Genomic DNA, 25,843 nt, shown 5'->3' on the forward strand with positions numbered 1-25,843 from the left:
GAGTTTAGAAAAGCCACGGGAAGAGAAAATGAAAAGAAAAGTATAGTAAGAACAGAAGAGAGAAGTCAGCAGAGTGGAGACGAGGGAAAGCAGGAAAGAGCAAACGATGTAGTGAGACATTATGAGAATGAGAGAGGGATATTACAGAGTGAAAGAGAAAAAAAAAATCTACCCAGAGAGAGAGACAGAGCAGTGTTGACAGACAGAAATTAATCAATAGGCAGACAGGAAGAGAGACAGAGGGAGTGAAAGAGAGACTGTTTATAAAAGAGAGGGAAAAGGAGAGAAAGTGAGAGAGGCAGTCACTGAGAGGAGAGAGATAGAGGAGGAGAAGGGGGAGGAAGGGGGGCATCCATTTTTGTGGCGGGGATTTGAGCTGCTTTTGTGTAACTCTCCCTGAGAGATCGCATGCTTGATGAAAGGCCCTTAGAAAATGCAAATTGCAGCACGCATGAAAAGCACAAAGAGGCATCTCGCTGTCCCTGCCATGGGTTTAATTCTTCACCAACCACGTAGCGCTGACGTCGGGAGCAGATAATCTCTTCTCTGCCCGGGAGTGTGAGTATAACACACAGACTTTCCTGCTCGGGGAACACTATTTTATCCGTTTATTGTCCGGGATTTGTGACTCTGATCCTGTATAAGGTTCTGGGGAGTGCAGACGGAGTACAGGTTGGGAGGGTGTATTTATTTGAAGTGGGGTGTAATTTTTTTTGTTTTTTTGTTAATGGTAACAGAAGGGAGAGAGAAAAAAATGAATTATTGGTAAAAAAAAAACTTAGCAGGTGCAGAGGGTACTAGAGAGGAGGGGGAGAGAGAGAGACAGAGTGAGAGACAGAGTGAGAGAGGATAGAGAGAGACAGAAATGAGAGACAGAAAGAGAGAGAGCGAGAGAGAGAGAGGAAGAAGGAAAAAAAGGAGAGAGGGAAACAGAGAGAGGGGGCGGAGAAAGGGAGTAAGAGAGAAGGAGAGAAACAGAAAGAGGAACGAGTGAGTGAGAGAGAGAGAATATATAGAGGAGGATGCAGAGAGACACCGGACGGCATCAGAAAGAGAGACGGAGACAAGTGTCAACATGCAGAATATGAGATAGCATGATTAAGAAAGAGTGTTTAAATCCAGGAAAGAAACATTAAGGGAACAACAGGGCAACTTTTTCCCTTTAAGTGTGTGTTTTTCTCTCTCTCTCTCTGCTGAGCATTGGAAGGGGGGTAGGAAGAGGGGGAATGTGAGAATAAAGGAGGGAGGGTTAGGGGAATGAGAGGGTCTTTGTACTGTGAAGCAGTGGGGGGGTGAAGAGAGTGAGGGAGGGGGAGCCACAGAATAAGGTGAAAGGGTTTTTGGTGAAAGAAAGAGAGGACAGGGTGCAAGAGGGAGGGGGAAGGATGCAGTTTTAACCCATTGGTTACTGAAGTAATGAGAAAACAGTTTGATAAGTCCCTTGACCCCCCCTTCTCTGACAGAGGGGCCTGCAGTGCATTAAATGCCTTGCTACTGAAAGAGAAAGGGTTAAGTGGGGTGCAGCAAAGGGTGGGTTCTCACCCCCGCCCCACATATACATGCCCGCCTGTCTGTCTGGGGCCTGGGCAGGGAGGGGGTAGAATGAGGCCTTGTGATTTTCTGTCTCTCGCTCTCTCTGTCTCTATTACATGGCTGAGTGAGTCTGAGTAATGAATGTGTGATGAAATTACACGGGCGCACACATACACACAGGAATATGCACATTCACAGATACATACAGAATCACACAGAGATACATAAAACTTATCAACATATAGGAATATGCACAGACAAGCAGACATAACCTGTCACACCGCAATACACACAAGATTACATGCACAAACACAGTAACCTATACAGTTACAGGGATGTACAGGAACAATGTTATAAACTACATCGCTATTCTCAAGGGTATAGAACTACAAACGCACATGGAAGAAAAGTTACACATACAGTCACACAGGCTAGCTTAAATACCCACCCATAAAAAAACAATCACATACATAAACACACAGAATAATAAATACATATTCCACATAATATGGCATGTTTCAACAGAGATATGATAGAGATAGAGTAGGAATGCAAACTGAATTAAACATACTGTGTTACAATGTTAGAGTATTTTTATGTGGTATTTAAAGGGACACTCACAGAGGCAAGGTTACCACTAGATACATACATATACAGTCTATGTTTCAAAAGAGTAATGCTGTATTCTGAACTGTTGCAAACTATTTTTCACAAGTATTGTTTATTATGTGGTGAGGAAACATACTACATCTGTGCCTCAGAATGTCTACTGGTAACTGCATGCACCGTAACAAAGGCACAGGGGGACACAAATAAAAGTAAACATAAGCACACAGCTTTCATATGCATGTTTCCTCATTCCAACATGTAGGTAGGTATACATTAAAAAAACACATAAATGTTGAACTCCCGTGAGCAGGGATAATATGAACAATATGAACTTGTTCCTAGAGAAGCAGATGAGGGCCCTAATTTAGCAGTTTGCAGTATGTGATAGGAGATGATACAGAAGGTGTGAGTGCCTCCTGGTGTGAAATGCACAATACCACACACACAATTCCACCAAAGTATCAGGGAGCTATCATAGTGCTAGAAAGCCAGCCAGCCACCCATCTGGTGCTACTGAGGAATGGAAGGTGAAAGTCTGCTGCCCACATGCTGTATCCCTGTAGGGAATATACTGTGGCCAGCTGATTCCATTGGTAGTGTAAATAAGGGCCGTGACCATTTGCACCTAAAAGCCCTATTTTATTAAAGGTTCTAATTCTAAACAATCCCATTTACCTTAGATACTCTATTACATATTGTTTATTTTTCTCATTACTATGCATGCACATTTTTACCAATTTATGTCCATACATTTTTACTAATCATCTGCAGACATTTAAACTTCTTTAGAACACTGCTTTTCTCAGACTACACTTCAACACACCATTCACAAAAAATCTGTAGGGCATCTTACTCTTAAGAAATGACACTAATATATATTACACATATGCTGCTGTGAGCACTTCCTAATAAGTCCCCACAGGAACCACCATATTCTCACATTTGAAATGGACAGCAGGGATATATACGGCCAGGATGTTACCGCAAGAATATGGTGTTCTGCATAATTTTCTTGTGGTAACTTTCAGCCACATATATCACTGCTGCCTGTGTGAACAGCAAAGGTGTCAGGACACAGAGATCAATGGAACTCTATGCCTCACTATTTCTTGTGTTGTGTTCCGAGAGGAAGCTTGTGTGAATAAGCCCTAAGAGAGCTACCTTAGCTCATTAGCCACACATTCATAGAGGTGTGCAAAACAGTGATAACATGAACAGTTGTTTTCCCAGGCATAATGTTGTTCATATTATAAAACAGGCAGGAGTACATATGCACACCAGGAATGCAATTGTAATACAGTACATGCACACAAGGCTAAATACAAACAAGTCAAATGGACATGAGGTATACAGCAGGAATTTATGGGGTGACTCGGATATTGGCACAGACAGCCCTGAGTATAGATCCATAATGGCGTTAAATGTCGGCGACACAGCATTTCACTCCTTTGGTCCCAATTCATATATTTGCAGCAAATGCAAGGAAACTGAGCAGGCAGCATCTAAACAGCGCAATTGTATCAGACTGCAAATGCTAGTGGGTATGGGGTCACTGTAATCAATTGGTTCCATTCACATACTTTTACTAGCGTAAAAAAAAAACCTGTTAAAAGCATGTATTTTGACACCAGTGGCAGAGGACCCTAATGATGTTCAATAAATGAGAGACTTTGTTCTAAGGTTTCCTCTATTCATCTAGAATCAAGAGGTATTTAAGGGAAATAGGACAGACATACGGAATGAGAACACATGCTTGGGGTTATAAAAAAAAAAGCTAAATGTTATTAAAAGGATATTCTGTGTAAAAGATTGTAATAGCAATGGGTAGAAGTACAAAGTAAAATTAACTGAATGGATAGTAAATGTGCATGGGGGAAATAGAGTATATAAGGGGCTGAATGTATAAATAAATGGAAGAAATTGTTGCAAATTAGATGGGAAATATGTGTAGCAGGACCTGGCAGCAAAGGCAAATGATATTGTTGTAAAGACATATTGTATATTTGTGATATAGTTACATAAAAAGATTAATGGGATGGAAAATACAGGATATCTTAAAAAATATATATAGATAATTGTGAAGGAGTAAAAGTAAGTAATATATAAATGATTAATAAGAAATCTAATGTGTAAATAGATATTGGGATGAGACTAAGGGCTAGATTTACTAAGCTACGGGTTTGAAAAAGTGGGGATGTTGCCTATAGCAACCAATCAGATTCTAGCTGTCATTTTGTAGAAGGTACTAAATAAATGATAGCTAGAATCTGATTGGTTGCTATAGGCAACATCCCCACTTTTTCAAACCCGCAGCTTAGTAAATCTAGCCCTAAGTCTATTGTTAATATTAGAAGTGTAAAAATAACAGATTTTGAAAAGTGCTTGAAGACATAGAGGCACATATACAGTATACTGATTCATACACACAAAGCAAACATTTAGGGCGCACACATAAAAGTCATAATAAAACATTTAAAAAAAATGAACTTATAGTACGAGCACAATACCCTGCTTATCTCATTTAATATAAATATCTATATATCTATATATCTATATATATATATATATATTTATATTTATACACACACACATAGATAGACAGATATATATATATATATATATATATATAAAAATAGATAGATATATAGTGAGGCACCCTTATGGGAAGGGCTTGCACATTTCACAGTGACTGCAGAGTTTTGTATAACACTCATCATGGGTATTAATTTGCAATATACATACTTACTGCTATCAAGGATTCAATACATGCAAACTCTACTTGAAATGTCAGAGGTCCAAATAAGAATATGAACAATACGATAAGAGGCATATAAAAGCAAAAACAGTAATAAAATGTCCGGGTACATAAACAAAGAAAAAAAGAACCCTGTATTATATAGTGAGATAATTACATTAGCTCTTGCTAAGCTTATATCTTTTATCTATATAACGTATATTTCCCTAGAGTGTAACAGTAGTACCAATTATCTGAAACGAAGAGTGCACATACATACTGTGGGGCACATGCTGAGTTCCGCTTATGGCTGTTTGTTTAACCTAAAATATGCAAATTTGTACTGCGCATGCTACAAAAAACATACACCCATATGTAGATTTGGTACCCCTGCTGTTCTTACTCTACAACTCCTCTGCTGATGATACCCAGCTTTACCTGTCCACCCCCCACCCCCCCTGCAGATTTCCAACTGTCTCTGCGGAATCTCCTCCTGGATGTCACAACGATTCTCAAGCTAAATTTTGGCCAAAAACTAGCTCATTCTCTTCCATTTTTTGCATGTCATCACCCCTCCCTCACTCTTGACAACACCACAATATCCTCAGTTCAAGTTTGCTGCCTTGACATCAATTGACTCCTCTCTACCATTCACACCCCACATCCAATCCCTCTCCCAATCCTGATGCTTCCATCTCCGGAACATTGCCAGGATTCAACCTTTCCTCTCCCTTGATACCACCACACCATTAATCCTCTCTCTCATCATGTCTCACCCAGACTATTGCAGCCTTCTATCTGGCCTTCCCCTCAACTGCCTCTCTTACTCTTCAATTTCTCATTACCGCTGCGGAAAGATTGATCTTTATGTTTCATCACTGTATCTGAATTTCTCCGCTGACAATCCTTCTGCTGGCTTCCCATGCCCTATAGAATGTAATTCAAACTCCTCATCTCACCTACAAAGCTGTTCCCCACTTCTGTCCTCCCTACATCTCCCTTCACATTCCTTCCCATCTTCTCCAGTTAGCCAATGACCACAACCTCTCCTCCCCTCTGATTACCACTGCTTACTCCTGCCTCCAAGACTTTTCCAACGCTTCTCGACTTTTCTGGGACATGCTCCCTTGCTCAATCAGACTCTCCATCAGCCTCCAATGTTTCAAATGCTCACTCAGAACTCACCTGTTCACCAAAGCCTACCTAGGCCGCTATCTAATCCCTTTTTCTCCCCCTATATGTGTCACCCTCTGTCTTCCACTCCAACTCCTTTCCTTTAGATAGCAAGCTCTGAAAAGCAGGACCCTCCTTCCTCTTATGGTCCTCTTCCCATGTCACCTTCACTATCCTTGTAATTGCCTGGAAATTGCCCTTTGTAATATGACTTGAATTTTGTTACCCATCTTGTATTATCACTTTTAATTGTTATTCATGCTTTTCAGTTCTACTTGTGCTATGTAAATTTTTTTAACTATTGTTTGTTTATGTGAACTGTGTACCTTGTTTGTACTACAAGAGCTGCGAAACTTAGTGGCATCCTATAAATAATTAACAATATTAATACTTGCACCTCCTTATGAGGTGCGGAACTGGGAAGGGAAGGGGGGGGTCTAAATACAGTAAGGGTGAATTGCGAACTGAGCCAGACCTGTACGGAGACACAGATAGGCCCGTCAGATGCTATATCAATTGCAGTTGGCTGAGGGCTAGTACAAATACACGCTGATGAGGACAGTTGCCAGTGCTAGCTAGCTACTTCTGATTGCTGGTACACCTCTGAAGCTTTGCTCGTGACTCTGATTTAGCTTGCCTATTTTAGAATTAATTTATCGCTACTTTCACTCATACACAGAAAGGAAGATGGTACCTGCAGTATTATAGAGTTACTTGTTATTTGAAACAAACCTAATTGAGACTGCGTTTTCATTATCAAAGTAAATGTTAAAAAAACATTTGTTGTGCTTATGACCTGGTTTTCTGCAAATGTAACTGGGTGTTAACACGCCTGACTTAAACCTGGTGCACATGCTATTTGGTGCAGAGTTACATGCATTTTCAGATGCCTCCAACTCAACATATTGGCGTAAATACGCTATTTTTATGTGCAGTTTAAAGCTTACTTTACATGCATACATACATGCATGTCCAACTCAGCATGAGCCCCCGCCTGTTTTTTTTAAGTATAGAAATCTCTTTGCATGAATGCTACATATCCAATTTTATTTAGAAATGGCAAAAATATCTGAGGTTAGTATAACTATATAACAATATACCATGTCATCCTCGATTTGTCATAATGACCAGAAGTGACATGGTCAATGTTTATAAATTTATAAGCTGCATTCATAGGGTATGTGCACACAGCCATTTGATATCCATTATTCAAGTGTATGACAGGTGTACACAAAAGCCAAAAGTAATGCAGATAGAACACTGTATATCTTTATTAACCTATCTTTATGTTATTTGTACATTGCTAATCGAATCCAAGCAGCAAGCTTGTATTCTGCTGTATTTTCATGTCCATTTGCTGAATTTAGACCCATGTATTAAGTTTTTAAATATATTCCACAATTATTGTGATTCTAAAAGAAAGAAAAAAAAACAACTTATCAAAAATAGACTTTAAAAAAAACCATGACATCAGTTTTTCATGTGGGTGGCGACACCAGAAATCTGCAGCATGCTGTGCTTTTGAAAGACAGAGCAGAGATCGAAAAGATGCAGGAACATGGATGCATAGAAAAACATCTCTGTGAATACAGACTTATGTACATTAGCAGCTGTTTTCTTTCATTCATTATCTTCCCACGGTCAGTCAAACATGCATTTTGGAAAACATGTCCCTGTACATAAACCAATATTTGTCATTTAGAAGGGGTGTCTGATGATCAGAATCTTTCATTTACATAGTTGACTAAATTTGCATAGACCTACTAGGGACAATTTGCTGATTGTAAAGTTGCGCTATGTATACTTTGGTTATGTATAAGTTACTATACAGCTGTAGTATAACATACCATTTGCAGAAATGTATCATTTAATTCTGCAATACTTTGTGATTATTCTCTTATAACCGAATATTGGCTTATGTGATTGCTCACAGTGCCACTGGTTTCCCAGATGGAAAATTAAGTCATCACAGTATTCCTAAAATTAGGTTGTCCAGGTGAGATTACCATTACAATGTAACCTAGGCACAAGCCTAGGGCCCAGCTACCTACATTATTAAATTGGCCCCCACAGTGCAGACAGTCTGGGACTCTGTACCTTGACTATCACACCTGTCAGTATTAGAGCCAGCATTGCTGCTCAGACCAGAGATGGGCTATTTGGCCTGGCAACTGTAAGACGTGATGCCACATGCAGCATCGCACAACAATCAAGTCAAAAGTTGAAAACTCTTTGCTGCCCCCCTTCAGCCAGCCCAGTGCAGGAGTAGAAAGTCAGAGGCCACCTCTCCTCCTGTGGGTCCAAAACCAGGCACCAACCACTCTTCTCACATTCAACGTAGCCAGTTTAATCATTGTTGTATGTGTGTTGTTAAGGGGGGCACTGGGCACCCTCTTGTAAAGAATTATGTGGTACTTTCTTAAGTGCCAGGGAAGAGTGTGAAAGGTCCCCCCCCCAATGCTGAGGTTACAATGCCGATCTCAAAGCTTATTAATACAAAAGTCTGGGGAGAATGGGAATATAAAGAATCCCTCTCCCCTGGGATCCTGCCAGTACAAAATCTTATGGGAACTTTCAGAACGATATGTAAAATACCTGATCAAAAGCATATAGGCACTGTAAGTAGAATATGGGAAAAAGCTAGTACATAATGACACATGGGCACTGCTGGACCAGTCTGTATAGTGACTTGTACTTAATCTTTTCTGAACTTCTGGCACATTTTGGTCACCAACTGGTAAGTAACAATGTGGGTATCGCTGGTATATAGTTATATGAGCACTGCTAGCACATAATGATATGGGCACCTACAAGTGCATGATCATATAGACACTTCTGGTATAATCGGAGTCCCTGTTGTTATTTAATCATATTGTTACTTCTGCTATAGTCATAAAGACACTAGTGGTATAATCTGGGCAATATTGGCACCTAATCATATAGGCCCTGTTGGTATAATTTAGCCACCTGCAAGTAAGTTATACTATAGGCAATACTGGTATATCCACACATTACTAGTTCACAATCATAATTATATGGACCTGTATATGTACTGTTTCTACAATATAGTGCAATATGGCTTATTTGTGATATTTTAAGTGCATGGTGAGTATAACAAGGCTAATGTCCAGGAGACCTACCTGGAATTCAGGAGACTCACGGACATTCTGGAACAGTAAGCAAGTGTGGGCTAATGTTTTTATATGAACTAAAGCTCCGTTACCACTTTTAAAATGTAGTATTGTAGTGATAAGTGAATGGACAAGTAACACTGAGGTCAGAGCAGGTAGGCTACACTCTTTATAGGGCACAATTTAGTCTTAATCTACTCTTTAGTTGCCATGGGTAGTAATGATGACCTATAATCTCTATAACAGCTTTGCTCCTTCAAATTCAGACAAATTGTAACTCATGAGTTAATATGTAGAGGATAACACCAGTCATTTTTCATCTAGAAAAATATTTTAACGAGATAGCCTCTTTGGTTTTAGATTTTTACTGATTTTCATAAACCTGTAGACCAAAGAGAGGTCCACTCAATTCTATAGACAGGGGCGGATCTAGAGAATACTTCTACCTGGGGTGATTTAGGGAGGGGGGAGGGGGGTGATTTAGGCCCTGCCCCCTTTTTGACATCCAAGGCTGCCGGCGGCTGCATACTATGTGCAGGTCCGTTCGGCAGTGACAGTGTGCTGCTCCGATTGTGTTTAAAACACAATCAGATCAGCCAGGCAGCACACTGTCCCTGCCTGTCACTGCCGAACGGACCTGCACATAGTGTGCAGCCGCCGGCAGCAAGCCCGTGCCAGGGGGAGGGGGCGCCCGATCGCCCCCCCCCACCCCTGGATCCGCAACTGTCTATAGAACAATATTTATAAACTATTATTTACATAGCTCCTACATATTACACAGTGTTTTACAGAGAATATGTAATTATTCACATCAGTCCCTGCCCCAGTGGAGCTTACACTCTATATTCCCTACCCCACCCCACACACGTTAGAATAATTTTTTTCAGAAGCCAATTCACCTACCACTATGTCTTTAGAGTGTGGGAGGAAGCCGAAACACCCGGAGGAAACCCACGCAAACAGAGTGTGAACATACTACTGAGGTAGTGTCCAGGAACAATCACATCACCACTCTCCCTTCCGCACACTTGTCGCTTCACCTTCCCTCCGTGGTCTCTCGGAGAGGAGAATCTAAAAGTAGGCACGTATGCGGTTCACCCTTACATATAAACCAAAATCGCTTCTACATTATATGCATCACATCAGTTTCCTGGTTCATCATTACTTCTGATTAAGAGGATATTGGGGATCTCAGATAAATCCCAAGGGCTTCCCATCAGCTCTAATACCACTAAATTTAGTGATAATGAAGAAACACTAGGTAGATGCTCTGATCCTATAATGGAGAAATACATCAAGTAAGCAACATAGGAGACTGGAATCTTGTGCCAACGTAGCAGATAGGACTGTGAGACCCCCCTCCCCCTCAATGCTGAGGTCCTAATGCCGACCACAAAGCTTATTAATATAAAAGTGCCTTATCTCCATTATACTGGAGACTAGAGGAGGGGCAATATATAAAAAAATATATTTTAAAAATACATTTGTCCACTTATACACTCCCCTTTCTTCTAGTCCCCTCAACTCCCCCCGTTTCAAATACAAACACCAAACTAGTTTGTAAGTTTTTCACGACATTCACAATGATAAAAATTTTATTAAATTTTACATTACATTTAACATTATTACAAATAGACTTTTTAGGTTTCAGAGTGCCATCCTTGGGCAGCAAGTTGGCAATATATGGACTCACAGTACATCTCTATGGAATATGGTACTACAGTCTTGGCCCTGTAGCTGCTAATGTCTGTGCAGCTCTCATAGTCACTAAACATTCCCAAGGATTTTATGAAAAACTGCTTTACCTACAGGGCTGTCCTAGGGAGAATTAACGCACTTTTTGCAAGCCCTAATTGAAGCATCCTTACTTTCCTGCTAGAAAAACACACTTTGCACAGCAGATAAATATATATAAGGCACGTAGTATGTTTTAAGGAAAAGGAACACTGGAGCTATATTTCCATAAGATCCCATATCCAAGGTACTGTGGTTTAGAATAATGCTGAAATTTTATGCAGCCTAGCCAATGAGTCATATAACAAGTAGTGAGGCTTAATTCACAATTTATTGACATTTATGTGTTTACTTAATCACACCCATAGGTCAATGCTGTGTCATGATAGGGACATGCTCCCACATGGGATACACACCCAACGACTTTTGAAAAACCCAATTGTGATTCTATACAGTAATACCTAGATGGAAGCACAAAGATTCTGTGAAAAAAGTGCCTAAGAGATTTGTACAAGCGTTTATAAACATAACCTATTGTAAACTTCATTGTTTTTCTTTGATAATGTTACTACCAATATGGGTCCTATATGCTTGAGAAATGCCTCCATACCTTCTCAAAGGCACACACTCATAAACAATTGTGTCATTTAAATTAACGTTTAATTATAACTGTTAAAAGCATATAGTTAACAGCTATTTCTTATGAACGATGTCTCAATTGTTATCATTTTATTGTTGGAGCTGCAACTGCTTTGATTGCTGTTTTTGCACCTCAGTCTGAATAGCTGCAAACCATAGGTACTTGGTATTATCAGTGATAATTAGATAGCCCAAGCCTAGCTACATTAATGGAATAAGATATATCTTAGAATTAAACCTTGCAGCTTTTTTTTCAGTGACTCTTTAACATCATATTCACTTAAGATCTAATTTTATTTTCAAGGCCGCTACATTCAAAATGACAAAAGTGATGTTATGACTAAAGTTGACAAGCTCGAAAAATGACATTACTAGCACTGAATTCGTAATAGTTATTTGCAGTATACGTGATTTTAAGATTCAGTTGGTTATATTTTGGTTAATTTTTTTGAATGCAACTTCATACTTGTAAAGCAAGAAGTGTCTGCTAAGGATAAAACATATTATTTGTCAATAATTTTTAATAGTTGTTAATTTTGGAGTAGACCAGTGTTGGCTAACCTGTGACACTCCAGGAGTTGTGAAACCCAGCATACCCTTCCAGCAATTAGCTGTTATATAATGGCAAAGCATGCTGGGACTTGTAGTTTCACAGGTTAGCCAACACTGGAGTAGACTATTGAACAGTGTGTCGGGGGTGTGAACTTATTGGCAGGCATCAAAAATGTAGTTTATGTTGTTGTCTCTACACATTTAAAAATTCTTGTTTGAAGGATTAGCAAATGGCACCTAGCTAGTGGGAGCTAAATATCCTAAAATCAGAAAATAAGTTCTGCTTAAAAATCTTAGACCACATTGTAATTGCAAACATCCGAACTGAATATGGTTGTAATCATGGTCAGCAAACTTGCCCAGGTTGGCACATTGAAGCCACAGTCAGAAGAGGTCCCTGCTTGACCAAGAACAGAGCAGGGCCCACAAGGCTGGAGCAGCACTACTGGGCCTTCCAACAAATTTTGTTATGGGACCCGTCGATGCGGTTCTGCCCCAGCTTACAGGTGTCACTGTTGCTAAGAATGGTCTACATGAGGAAGAGTGCTTTGTACCAAAAAGTTTTGCCACTGCCCTCAACAATATATTCAGGCATTTAGTGCTCTAAAGGGCCTAGATAGCACAACATGAAAATTACTTTGAAACATTCACAAACATATTTGTTAAAATGTCATGTTTTCACAGAAACTGAACTATCTAGCACTGCATTTGCAAACATCATGTAGAGTTTGCAAGTCAGGGACCCCATTGCCAGACAACATAGGGATTGCACATCCTACCAGGCCTGTGAATGCGCAGTGAAGCCCTGTTTCTCTACGCTTGTTCTGCCATGATAGTGGGTGCAGGCAGTGGCAGAACTATTGCTGTTGCACACAGTGCACTTATTTTTAGACCCCATACCCCCTGCAACAGTGGTAGCGAGAGCTCTGACACAAACTACTGTATTAAGTGATTAAAAAAAATATCTAATTCTGGTGGGCATCACAAGTATAATGAATCCTTCATGATTATTGACAAATCCTTCCTTGGAACCCCAATAAAGGAGTCCTGCATCTCCATGTCCCATTTCACATAATATATACACAGACTAAAAGATGGGCAGGCAGTTGACATTGTCAGCTGTTAGACAGCAACCAAATATAGGCCATTTAATTTGGTCCCTGGCACTCCGTTTGCAGCATACAGCATTCAAAGTGAAAGCAATGCTAATTTTTACTCTCTAATTCCACCTTTTCCATGGAAATTTTACAAACTAACTCTATCACCCTTGATACTACATAGCTTAACTGTAGGGGTGCTTTCCTCTGGGATCCCTGTCCTCTGTGCTGATGGGGTTCCTAAACATAATGGACACCCACAAAGGAAGACTCCATTTGAATAAGCTGCAATCAGAGTTATGTTGGTCCTGCCACCTTTCTCTGTCATTACATTGCTTTAGACTACCGATATAATAGAATGAATGGCAGCAGCTGTAGCAGTCCAGCAATGCCCATCATATTATATCCGGGAATTATGATATATTATAACTAGCATTGACCAAAATATAATGTCCAGCAGTGCCCAAACCAAATTTCCCAACAATCATCAATAAACTGTATAGCTAGCACAGCCAAATACTGTATACCCCAGCAACATTCAACAAAATATACAGGCCAATAATTCCCAGCAGTGGCCAATACAATATACCCACTGTTGCTCATAGAATAGGGTTGGATTCTGTGCTCTCCCAGCAGCTACTACTTTTGATATACATCTGTCTGTTGGCTAGGTAGCTTTGCTATTCTTTTACATTGAACTTCAGGAGCCGAGTTCACTGACTTATCAGATTGGAAATGTGGTCACGACAATCGGGAGCATGGTTGGTGGTGTTTGTGGCTTGGATAAGTCAGAGGCCTTATTCCAAATTTTTTGTCCCAATTGTGTCCGACGTTTTTGCTTAGTAATGTTGGGAGGTGTGAATATGTTAATATGTGTAACTGGGATACCAGTACTGAGACAAAAAGCTCTTGGGAGAAGGCATATAATATGTAAAGAGTTGTTACCTGGACTAAAAGCTGGAATTTAATTTGTCCTCCCCATTTCCTTCTGTAATCTGATTGGTTTAACCTCTCTGTCCCTTCCATTACCTTTTTTTCTTACTATTATATATTTTAAAAATCTATAATTTTGCAAAATGATGTTACTCTTTATTACAATAATGTCATAAACCAATCAATCAATATAAACCACTAATATGAAGAGTAATCAGGTTTCATAAATTTTAGCCTTAGAGCTTTCAATTTTACTTGACATTGGTATGTATGGCTTTTAAAAGGAAGCTACTTTTACTTGCTGGCTACTATAAAAGTGCTCAGAAAGCGAAAAGCGAGCAATGCAAAGGAAAATTGCCTTTGCCAACTTCAAAACAACTCTATATTTTATATCTATATAGAAATCTCACTTTTATCTTTGTAATGTGCAAAACCATATAATACATAACTAATGTAAAAATATAGTAGTGTTGTAAAATCAGTATTAATTCTACATTTCTACTTCTGCTTTTCCCTTCTATCCAGCAACACGCACAGTGTTCAGCCAATGACAACTAACCTCTTTATAGGCGAGCAGTGGCTATATCATAGCTGCCAACATTAGGGCTCATGTAGAGTTTGATGCACTGTAAATCAAAAACGTCAAAATGAGCCCCGCTAAAAAGTATGGTATTTCATGTGTATGCTGACTCGGACTCATCTCAAGATGCTTCTGGCTCTGCATCATTAACATATGCTCTCGTTTACAACAGGAGTAACAAAAGCATAGGGATGTGATTATTGGTACATATTTTGCATCCGCAAGAGTTACGCCTCCTGACAAGCGCATATGCCTCTGTGTCTAGGTCTACATTGGTCGCATTTACATGAAAATGCTCTTACTGCAATTGGCTGACATTTGCAGGGGTCTATTTATTAAGACCCCTACATTGATAACATTTTAGCTTGCTACTCATCACAGCAATCAAAAACCTTTTTTGGGCCAATTTTTCAAAAAAAGTTAGTGGGGCAGGTGAGCGATACTCAGCTCGGTGAGGATTACTGGAATTGGGGGCACATTTATCAATCTTATCATAAAGTGAAAAATAGTTTTCAATCCTTATCGCATTAATAAGGATTGAACTATTTCTCAAATTTATGAAAAACGCAACACAGAAACAGCAGTTCCGAAAAAGTGCTGTTTATGTGATAAAAAAAAAAATGAATCACACTTACCCCGCCTCTTCGGAACTCGCTGTCTCCGGATCTCCTCCTGGTCCTCTTCATTTTTCTTCACACTAGAATTGCGCATGTGCAGTTCGAAGAACTGCACATGCGCACAGACATCTCCGCTTTGTTTCTGCAACTATAGTTGCAGAGAGCGAGTGGTGAGTGACAGGGAGGGATCATGTGATCCCTCCATACATGCGCTGTCCAGCTCTGCTCTTCGGAGCAGAGCTAACAGCACTGAAATCCTTCAAATATGATAATGAAGCTGGCGTACATTATCATGACAAGTTACCAAGAAAAAACTTTTTCGGAACTTCTTAGATTACGGTTGGGAGCCCACCATACTGTAGAATGGTGACTGCTCCCAAAAACGAAAAGGAATGCAAAGCAGCAGATATCCACGATATCTGCTGTGATGCACCCTTCTTAAATATGCAGGACACGCAGAGGCACCTGAATTTCATGGTAAGTGCACGATAGTGCACTATCATTATTTGTTAAATATGCCCCTTGATGAGGAGTCTCGGCCTTGGGCATGCAAAATTGAACTGAAACCCTGAACTTCCAGTTCTAGGGGTAGATTTAACTTAACTGCTGGCAATGTGGTGCGTGGACATCGTGCTGCACACACTGCTGTCAAATACAGTGCATGGACAGCGTGCTGCACACATTGCTGTCAAATACAGTGCATGGACAGCGTGCTGTACACATAGCTGTCAAATACAGTGCACGGACAGCGTGCTGCACACATTGCAAGCAATTACGTTAGGAATCTCCGCTAACATTCTTCACAACCCAGTGCAAGGCAAAGTGAGCGGAGATATCAGCCATAACATCAGCACAAGTTGTCTCCACAGACGTTACAGAGACATCTCACGCTGAAATGAACCTAGATTCTATTTAAAAAAAAAAAAATTATTAAAAAGAAAACAGAAAATAATAATTTAAAAAAACAGAAAAATGCTTTATTTTAATAATAAGTGTTTTTTCCCCCCCTGCGGTTAACTCCTGAGATGGCATTAGCTATTGGGGTCTGATAATCTCCTGCGTTAGGCCGTTGTTAAATAGCCCTAATACTAAAATATGCCTAAACCAGGCAGAAATAGCAGTTTCTACCCATAGTCACGTTTAAAAAAACTTTACAGCAGGGTTTCATTAAAAACTATTTATAAAAGCTGTTACTTGGCCCCACAGAGCATATCCAGCATCACTAACTATGAAAATACAACTTTCTATAGCAAGCACAGACCGGTATTAACATTCAACATTGGTGATGGGGTGGAACAAGAAAATGACACTTGTCACAACACTGACTAATGTTAGGAAACAACAAATGTCCTGCCTGACCCTGCAAGCCTGGGGTGACTATAATGCACACCAAGCACTACACAACACACACTTACACTGCCCATGCTGGTTGTATGTAACTACCACACTGCGCCACATTCACCCTGCTGCACTTTCTGCGCCCACTCAGTTCCCCCCAACTTAGTGCCATCTGCCGGTTGCCAAATCGCCGCCCTTAACACACCTCTTGATAGGACTGGTGGGCAGAGCTTGCATTGTTGTGACTGAAACGCCGGCTTGTTCGTTCATGTGGAAAGTGCCAGCCTAGGGAAGAGGAGACAGAGCTGCTCCTTCTTTCCACTTCCTGCGTCCGCGACCCTCATCTGCCTGACCCCCGCTCTATGAACTCTGAGACCGGGACTCGGATGACCCCGGGATGTTACTCCAGGGCCTGTCCTGGTAAATGCACGATTGTTGTCAGTATATTGATGTGAGACTTTAGTACCGGACATCTCTTCCGAGCCATAGAAACCACTACTTGATTCACCTCTGTTCCCAAAACCGCACTAACATCCAGTAGAAACAGACCCTCCTGCTGAAGTTAGTACAGCTGCACTGCATGTTGTAGGGATAGTATTGTTAGTGTCTTATAATGCTCAACGGAAGTTGAAGCGTCACATCATGATTTAATATACGGGAATGGACTATAAACTACAATTCCCATGAAACAGCAGGGACGCCAGATACTGCGTGCATACAGCATCCAATATAGGCCTGAATGTACTCCTGTAGTCCTCAGCCACTAGTCTATACGCTGAGTTTCTATACACATTTTAGAATTTGTTCCAATGATTTATATGAAATCTACCCTTCTCTGCACCTTTTGTATGATAGAGAATAACTAAACCCCCACTAGAGTCAAACTCCTTTCTTACATTCCCCGGTCATGGAATTAACACTTTGTTTTCCTGCTACTGTCCCCTCAAACCCTAATGCATTTCAATGGGGTCATTTAAATTATTTTTTTTAATGTTTTTTTTATTTTTTATTGAAGATTATATAAAGATACATTTGTACAAATATTTTAGGTAATAAACATTTGCATGATTTTATACTATTTTTTCACATATTTTAGACCACATAAATAACTAAAATATAATATCTTGTACTGTTATGGTACTATACAGTAGCTTTGTTTTGTGTATATCTTCCAATTTTCCTGATTTAGGTGGAACTTCCTTATTCGGAGGTGTCTGTCACAACAGCCTGGATGTTTGTCCCACTCGCCTATGCTCAGTAGAGCAGCGATGAGTTTGTGCCAAATGCATGTTGCCACTGTTGCATGCTGCAGTGCAAGGGTGTTTTGGGGTGAAAAGTGATTTAGGGTCGGCATAGTGCTTCAGAGGTGCTAGACATGGACCACTTTTGAGGTGACACACCTGCACGGTCATGAGGCCACAGGCCATCTAGTTTGGAATGATGTTAGTATCCATGTAATAATGCAAATGTTTTGTTTATTAAAGTAAAATAAATTTATTTATTAGTTCATGTTCTAGTATAGCAAAAAGTTAGGAAATAAAATATACAGTATATAGGGCTAATATTTATGTGTGTGTGTATTCAATTGCAAATGACTTGGTGTTCCCACCCAGCCTTGCAGTTATGAGCCCTAATCAAAAGAAATTGTCATATAAGCTCACAGAACTTCTCTGTATATCTGTATGTATTTATTTTATGTGTTTTACCTTTCATAGGATAATTCTTAGTGGTTAGATCATGGTCTTGAAAAAAAAAAAAACAGCATTCAGAAATTTGTATAGCGTAGACTCTAACAAGAAACTCTTTTTGCCACACTACAGGGCATAAGGGTTTGCCACTGAATGCTATTTTACATTTACAAACCTTCTGCCTGGAAAAATATGTGATATTCTAAAACATCAGAGTGACGTTGGCTTTGCAGTTTACAAATTGATTTTTAAAGCATACATATTCTCGCTCGTTTTTCTAAGCCTCCATATTTTGTTTTCTTAGGAGAATAATCAACACCCCTGGAGAGAGACCCTTTGAGACATCCTAGCAATGGACTCTGTTCCACCACTTCTCACTCAAGCACTTCCTTCTCAATCTCCTCCTCTTTCTCACATGAACCCTTCACCACCTCCACAATCCATTTCTCAACAAATCAATATATCCCCAGCACCTCTTCAACCTGTTTCCCCTCCAAACTCTCCATCTCCTAATTACACCTCACCCTCTCCTACTTCTCTTTCATCCTCTCCTACTGCTTTAACTTCTCATGTCACTATTCTGCCTGTCTCCTCTCAAAGTTCACCTTCCAAATCTTCACCTTCACCATGTATCAGTCCTGCTGCATCTTCCCTCCCTCTAACTTCTCCTCCAGTTTCCCCTTCAACTGTCTCTCTCTGTCACCCACCTGAGAGTCTTTCTCCTCAAATGGTAACTTTCTGCCCCACTCCTGTAGCTCCAAGTCCACCTTCCAGTGCCCTATCTCCCCCTCCACCATCTGAATCTCCTCCTCCAATTTCTCCGTCTCCATCACCAGTTTCATTCTGCCCTCCTGCAGACTCTTCTGCTCCTTCCACACCTCCAGCCTCCCCTTGTATTTCAACAATTCCTTCTTCCCCACAAAACCCTGAGACATGTCCACTATTTACACTGCCTCCAACTTCTCCCTCTCCTCCTCCATCTTCTCTATCTCCATCTCAGGCATCACCCTCCCCTCCTCCTCTTTCACCTCCTACCTCATCTTCCCTCCTTGGCCTTTCTTTTGCCGATGAAGAACTGGATCTACAACGTCATTCCAATGGCTTTTCTGATGGTTCAAGCTCCAAATCCCGTCAGTTTCCATGCACAATTTGTGGGAAGCAGTTTCGCTTTATCAGCATTCTGGCACTCCATGCAAGCACTCACAGGGTACGTGGGACTCATACCCCTGGTCGTGGTGGGCTTAAGACTCCCTTTGACTCAAACTCCCAAAGGCCTATGTTGCTGGGGCACCAATATCCGAAAGAACCCAATTCCTCTGCAATTCAAAATTCAGCACCAGAAGAAATTGAAGAACCAGTTCCTCTTTTGTCTATTCCTGCTCCACTCCCCACACTTCGCCACCCTTGTCCTTTCTGCAAAGGTAAATTTCGTAAGGCAGCTGAATTGGAGCGTCACCTCAGAATACTTCACCGGCCTTATAAGTGTCACCTGTGTGACTTTGCAGCATCTCAGGAGGGGGAGCTGATGGGACATGTTGAGAGGAGACATTCAGCCCCTCAACGACCTAAGATTGTTCCACCTATACCAGCGCCAACTCCAACTCCGGCCCTTCCGCCTGCTGAGTTCAAATGTGAGGTCTGTTCCCAGAGCTTCACCCAGTCCTGGTTCTTAAAGGGCCACATGCGCAAACATAAGGACTCCTTTGATCATCGATGTTCAGTTTGTGGACGATGCTTCAAGGAGTCATGGTTTCTGAAGAACCACATGAAGGTCCACATTGGCAAGATAAAAGGGGTAGCAGGGCAGGAGCCCCTTGTGCATCAGTCTACTCATGCCACCACTTCAAATTCCCCATCATCTTCCTCTTCCAGACTTCTTGGATATCAAAATTTCTATTCTGGCCTCCTATTGAGGTTGCCTCCTCCTGGGGATGCCACCTGTTCCCAAATGCTCCAGGCCACAGCAAGAGCAGTGCAGGGTGGGGATGGAGATCAAGATGGAGCTGGGGCATCTTCAAGAGGACAGGCAATGGGTGCAGCAATCGGAGAGGGAGCCGCTTCCAAGGTTATGTTACCCCAGGGCTCATCTGGAATTGTTCTGAAAACAGTGGGTTTTCCAGGTAAGCAGGATTGTTTAATCATGCTCTTTACTGGAATGGCATTCAAAAAATAATTGAAATGGTTATACACCATTCTTCTCTATTAGAGTCAATCCCTACTGGGTATTGAGAGCAGAGATTTGAAAAGGAAAGGGGGTATTAATTGCTGTAGAAGGTGGAATATGTCTACTGTTCACCGTTCCCTTTTCAAAAGCTGTACTGCAGGTCCCTGTCAAAAGCAGGGATTGACTATACCAGAGAGGCATGACATACAGTCCCTTTATAGATGGTTTGTTATATGTTTTTTGCAAGTATCATTAAGTAGTGAGCAGTGTTATTGTTCCCCCCAGGATTTGAAAGATTTAAAAACTAAATGATGGATACTCCAAGAGAAATTGTAGGTAACACATAGTAATGGGCAGTGGTACCATTTTGCATACAAGTTACAGTGAAGAAATGTTTATCTGATGTTGTCTGTTATTAATCGTACCGCTAAGTCTCCCTCTTCTCCAAACAATCAATGTTCTTATTTTTATATGATTGAAAAGAAAGTTAGATTTTTTTGGGCTACTAATTAATATCCCCCTCCTTCTTTGGAAAAACTGAAATGATGCACTTTTATATATATATATATATATATATATATATATATATAAACTTTCTATAAAATACAGCACAGTTTAGGTTAATTTATGTCTTAAATTAATAATGAGAGTGAAGGGACACTGATTCAACTACTGTCATCTGCTGGTGCAAATGTTTGTTCACCCTGCAGACGCCAACAACTTGGTCCCACAAATCCATATGCTCCATGTAAATCTTGGTACGTTACCTGATAAAAACATTTCCTCTGCCGTTTTAAATTTTTGTAGTTCTTAAATGACCCTGGCACACTTTAATGAAACTTATAATTTGTCACAAAACACGTGCAACACAATATACAATTCAAACTGGTCCAAAGTTAAAGAAGAAACAAAGAACATATGCAACTTATTGTAGCCAACACTGTTTATAAACTTTATACAACAAACTGTAGTTTAGCCTCTCAGATAATATTTCATTAATACTAATATTTACATACATTCAAGGGGAAACCTATCTGCTTGAATTAGTTCTACAGGCACATACAGGAGTAAGTTATTTGTTTTTCAGCACTCACTTAATTTCTTATCCAGATAAGAATGGATGGAGCATCAACTCCTCTCAGGTGGAGAGACCTCGTGGAGGGACTGGGAGAGACTGTCCCTTTTGCGCCAAATCCTTCCGTTCTTCCCATCACCTTAAGGTCCATCTCCGTGTGCACACAGGTAAGAGAGTGTCTGTTCATTTCTGAGATTTTAGTAACATATTCTGTACTTTTTTGTTTTCTTTTTCACTTATTATTAGACTCTTTCTTGTTATTTACACAAGTTTTGTATGAGTAAACATTTAGCAGTTTTATGGATATTTTATGCATACTACAAACCAAGCATTGAATTATATTTACATTTTTATGATTACTTTTCATTTAATCAATTCTTTATTTTTCCTTTCTTGTTCATATCTTTCCCCTATTCCTACACTATTTCTTTTCTTCTTCCTACACAGGAGAGCGACCATATAAATGTCCTCATTGCTCTTATGCTGGCACTCAGTCTGGTTCTCTAAAATACCACCTCCAGAGGCATCACCGCGATTCCAAACTTTCTGCAGGTGTCCCCTTAAGGGGTAAGAGCATTCAGCAAGGTGCAACCCAGCAAGAGCGACTACTTCCTGCTGTGTCTTCTGCTTGGGGAAGCTCCTGTTCTGATCTGCCCACTTCCTGTGAAGATGGGACCTCCCTGCCTCTCCGTCTTCACCTGAATGAGGGTCAGGGTCCTAGTGCATTTCCTCGCATGACTGGCAGAGGTGGACAAAGGAGAAGAAGCCCTTCACATCAGCCAACTAATGGGAGACCAGAGCATGAGCCCTTGGATTTGTCTCAAGGAAACCCTTTCCACCGCTGCATGTACTGTCCGTTTGTAACCTCTGTGGGGGAGCTAATGAGTCTCCATCTACAAGTGCATCATGGGAGGAGATCACGTAGAAAGGGAGGCTACATAAGAGGAAGACCCCGGCCTGTGCTTAGCCCACAGCCCCAAGGCCCTAATCTGAGCGACAGCCCAGAGCCATGTGAAAGCACTGAGTGAACTAACAACTAAAGGGCAGATGGTATGAGAAGTGCCCTGTGACTGCCCAAAATCCATGATCCACATAAAAAGAGAGATGACATGTTTAGAAGAGGAAATATGATGGATAGCAAGAGAAAATGGGATGGCTTGTGTTGGATAGCGAGGGGATACAGCTAGTAATTGGGAAGGAATAACTGAGACAGATAGACAATGGGAGTGTGGTTGTAACAGCTAGGAATGGATAGAATGTGGCAGAGACAGGTAGAGAAGGGGGCCGAATGTGATAGCGTTAGGGAAGAGACAGTGAGAAGCAAGCTGGGTTTGAGAGGTAAATTATGGCTTTGAAATAAAGACAGTCAGTGACACCCTTTCCTGGGAGAGACAGTCAATGACAGCAGTGGCAGACAGGACAATAGGGATGGCAGTCAAGAGACAACTAATGATGGAATTGACTGTTTTTCAAAGGCATTGAGAGTTAGCAATAAATGAGAGATGGAAAGAAAAGATTGGAGGATGCGTACAGACAAAACATACTGAGCACTGTAGTGAAAGGGTCAGAAAGTGCACTTTTCACTAATGTGACCGTATGCTTGCAACATATCTGTGTTATAAGACAAGAACCAGCTAGACATAGGATCACAGAAAGTTAGTGATAGAATGAGAGACACTAGAAATAGGGTTAAAAAGGATAAAATAGACATGTTAGTAATAATGATTATTTTGTCTCCAGAAAACTCCCCTCTGGTTTTTGCTGAGACTTTATTTTTGATAATATCATTTGGATCATTCTTCAGACCCAGCCACAGGTAGACACCCCAAAAAACAAATCGCCCTTCTTCCGCATTCCCTGATTATTTAGGTTTCTGCTCAAAAAATACATTTCCACGTTTAGAGATTTCTATATTTTTTTTTATTCTTTTCTTGTAGAAAAATAAATAAATATGAAAAAAAGAAATAAAATTTGTCTTAAAATAATAATTTGGCTTTAACAGTGGCAAAGTCCACAAATGCTTTCCAGAGCAGCATTGTTAACAGCAATAGCTGATGCGCAGTTTAATTGCAATATGTGAACTCCTTAACAAGAAATGTACATCTCACACAAGTTGGTGAACACAAAAAACTTCAAGGGTACACCCAGATGTTGGTTTTACTTCTCTCAAAACACTACAGATATTTGTTGCCCCACACACACACAAATGAAATCCATGGAAAATCCAGACCTACATTTGGCATGATATAAAAAATGTTCATAGGTGTTTAGAAGCATATTTGAAGCGTCATAGTGATATAGATGGGGTCTAAATCTAAAAAGCTGTCTGGATGCACCCTAAGGCTACAACACTGACATTTTTGGGTGTAGTCAGCGTTGAAGCAAGAAGGTAAAAGAAAAATATACAAAACATAAACCCAGCCTAGGGGGAGACCATTACATTTTGTCGTAAATATTTTTTGTTAATGTGCCATAATGTGTGTTTTCATTACATGTGATAACCATTCAAACACTAGACTTGGCGTGACACCCTCCATAGCCTCTTTAAAATTCAAAGATAAATGCGAGGAAGTGAGTAAAAATAGCAGTTTTTGGCATGCCAGATGTTGCTTGAACATAATGGGAGTTACAGTTCATAAAGAGTGCTGTATGAAAGCTGGTGGGAAGGAAATGAGCAAATGTATATGTAAAGCTTCCACGCACATTCCAACCACCAGATGGCACACTAGAGAAATAGATCACAACCACTAGATGGTGCTTTATGCTCAACATACAAGTGTTTACCTGACTTTTATGTGCATAGGTACTGTGCATTCTACACGGAGCTGAGGCCTTAATAGTTGCAATACTACTACTAATATTATATATTCAGACAAAGGCATTAGTATTATAGAAGCTATTTTGATATAGCTAAATAAAATATGTTCATTAAGTGGTTTTGGGGTTTATGCAGGAAAGTAGGATGAGCCATTACAACAGAGAAAACAGCAGTTTTCTCCATTAAATGACCATCGCAGAATGCATGAAGGGCTTCAGGCATGAGAAAGCACTTTCTCCTTTTCTGCGGTAGGCTGGCAGTAAAAAGGGAAAAGACTTTGCTGAAGAGGGGTTCCCCAAAGTAGCCCCGACATGATGCATTCCAGCGGTGCTTAAAAATGCATCACTGCGATTTGCAGTGATGAATATTTAGTGGCACCACATTTGAGTGGTAGCTACCCCCAAAATACTATTTTTGTCAATGTTATGTAAATTGAATCGGGAAATAAGGGGTAAGGGTTTTAACAAATAGAATATAGAACCAAGAAAAATATTAACCATTTTGGTTGATACTACTTTTCATGTGTACTTAATTATTATAGAAGCTTAGTAACCACTACTAGGCTGTCCGAATAATTCTAAAATGCAGACTTATAATTTTTGTGTTTTTGCAGCATAACCCATTTTTACAGCAATAAAAGATCACATGGTGTATAAAGTAGACACTTTTTACTATACTGGTGCCTATGTGTCATAAATGGGACAGTGTGCGTACATAGGTCTGAAAAATTAGATATGGGCGAATCAATGCAGTCCGAAAATTTGCAGAATAATAACTCCCACTGGAAAATAAAGCCAGTTGCAATACATGGAATGTAAAGAAACCTATTGGTAAATAGCAACTACTTTCCCTTTTATATAGCCTTGTACAATGAACTTAGAGCCCCTCTTACACTTAATCACCTTGGATTGTACTAGGGCATGCCTGGCCAACCTGTGGCTTGCCAGGTGTCATGAAACTACAAGTCCCAGCATGCCCTCCCAGCTATTGACTGGCTATCTTCTGGAAAAGCATGCTGGGACTTGTAGTTTCAAAACACCTGGAGAGAAACTCGTTGGCCAGGTCTGAGACTTGTGATATGAGCTGCAACTCTCAGTTGTCCAGACTATTCTACACTTCTGTGCATACTCCATTGGGTATATACCTGTCTGAAGAGTAGAGTAAATTTGCGTGATATGTATATTTTTTTTTACATCCCACCAGTTTGCTATACTGTCAGAAACTAGTACAATACATTATTAGGTTTGTCTACATTGTACAAATGACTTATTATATTCATAATTCTCCCACTATGGTTTTAATCTGCTGTCAAAGGTCCAAAGTATTTTTTTGTACTTATCATTAGCTATGTAGGTGTACAAATACTGAAGCATTATACTGTAATTCTAATGCAGAGGGAATACATTTTAATGTTACAGGTGTACTAGG

At 40.3% G+C, this 25,843-nt stretch overlaps 2 protein-coding genes across 5 annotated transcripts in view; one reads left to right on the forward strand and one right to left on the reverse strand.

Moving 5' to 3' along the window:
* The window catches only part of LOC142158683 (tubulin polymerization-promoting protein family member 2-like), a 64,434-nt gene extending 47,456 nt beyond the window's left edge, over nucleotides 1-16,978 (reverse strand). The window contains exon 1 of one of the 2 annotated variants that reach the window (XM_075212912.1): nucleotides 16,876-16,978. Coding sequence is in view for 1 of the 2 variants with exons in the window: in XM_075212897.1 (XP_075068998.1) it covers nucleotides 16,748-16,756 (9 nt within the window). In the remaining variant the exon portion in view is untranslated. Of the gene's footprint in view, nucleotides 1-16,747; nucleotides 16,772-16,875 lie in introns of those variants that run through there. The other variant, XM_075212897.1, reaches the window with a different exon arrangement.
* Nucleotides 1-23,567, forward strand: LOC142158669 (zinc finger protein 219-like). 3 transcript variants are annotated; one of them, XM_075212870.1, is made up of 4 exons: nucleotides 1-558; nucleotides 18,663-20,478; nucleotides 21,633-21,764; nucleotides 22,045-23,567. In XM_075212870.1, exons 2-4 carry the CDS (start codon nucleotides 18,711-18,713, stop codon nucleotides 22,623-22,625), a joined length of 2,481 nt encoding a protein of 826 aa, XP_075068971.1. In that variant the 5' UTR covers nucleotides 1-558; nucleotides 18,663-18,710; the 3' UTR covers nucleotides 22,626-23,567. The 3 variants fall into 3 exon arrangements, with proteins under 3 accessions (XP_075068971.1, XP_075068979.1, XP_075068987.1); XM_075212878.1 differs by lacking the exon at nucleotides 1-558 and adding an exon at nucleotides 16,976-17,090; XM_075212886.1 differs by lacking the exon at nucleotides 1-558 and adding an exon at nucleotides 17,914-18,112.
* The last annotated feature ends 2,276 nt before the right edge of the window (nucleotides 23,568-25,843 follow it).

The sequence above is a fragment of the Mixophyes fleayi genome, chromosome 1 (genome assembly GCF_038048845.1).
Source record: "Mixophyes fleayi isolate aMixFle1 chromosome 1, aMixFle1.hap1, whole genome shotgun sequence".
Taxonomy (NCBI): domain Eukaryota; kingdom Metazoa; phylum Chordata; class Amphibia; order Anura; family Limnodynastidae; genus Mixophyes; species Mixophyes fleayi.

Coding starts and splice junctions, on each gene's coding strand:
- LOC142158669 (XM_075212870.1), top strand. CDS start 18,711: ATGGACTCTGTTCCACCACTTCTCACTCAAGCACTTCCTTCTCAATCT. Junction 20,479..21,632: donor GAAAACAGTGGGTTTTCCAG/GTAAGCAGGATT, acceptor TTTCTTATCCAG/ATAAGAATGGATGGAGCATC. Junction 21,765..22,044: donor CCATCTCCGTGTGCACACAG/GTAAGAGAGTGT, acceptor CTTCCTACACAG/GAGAGCGACCATATAAATGT.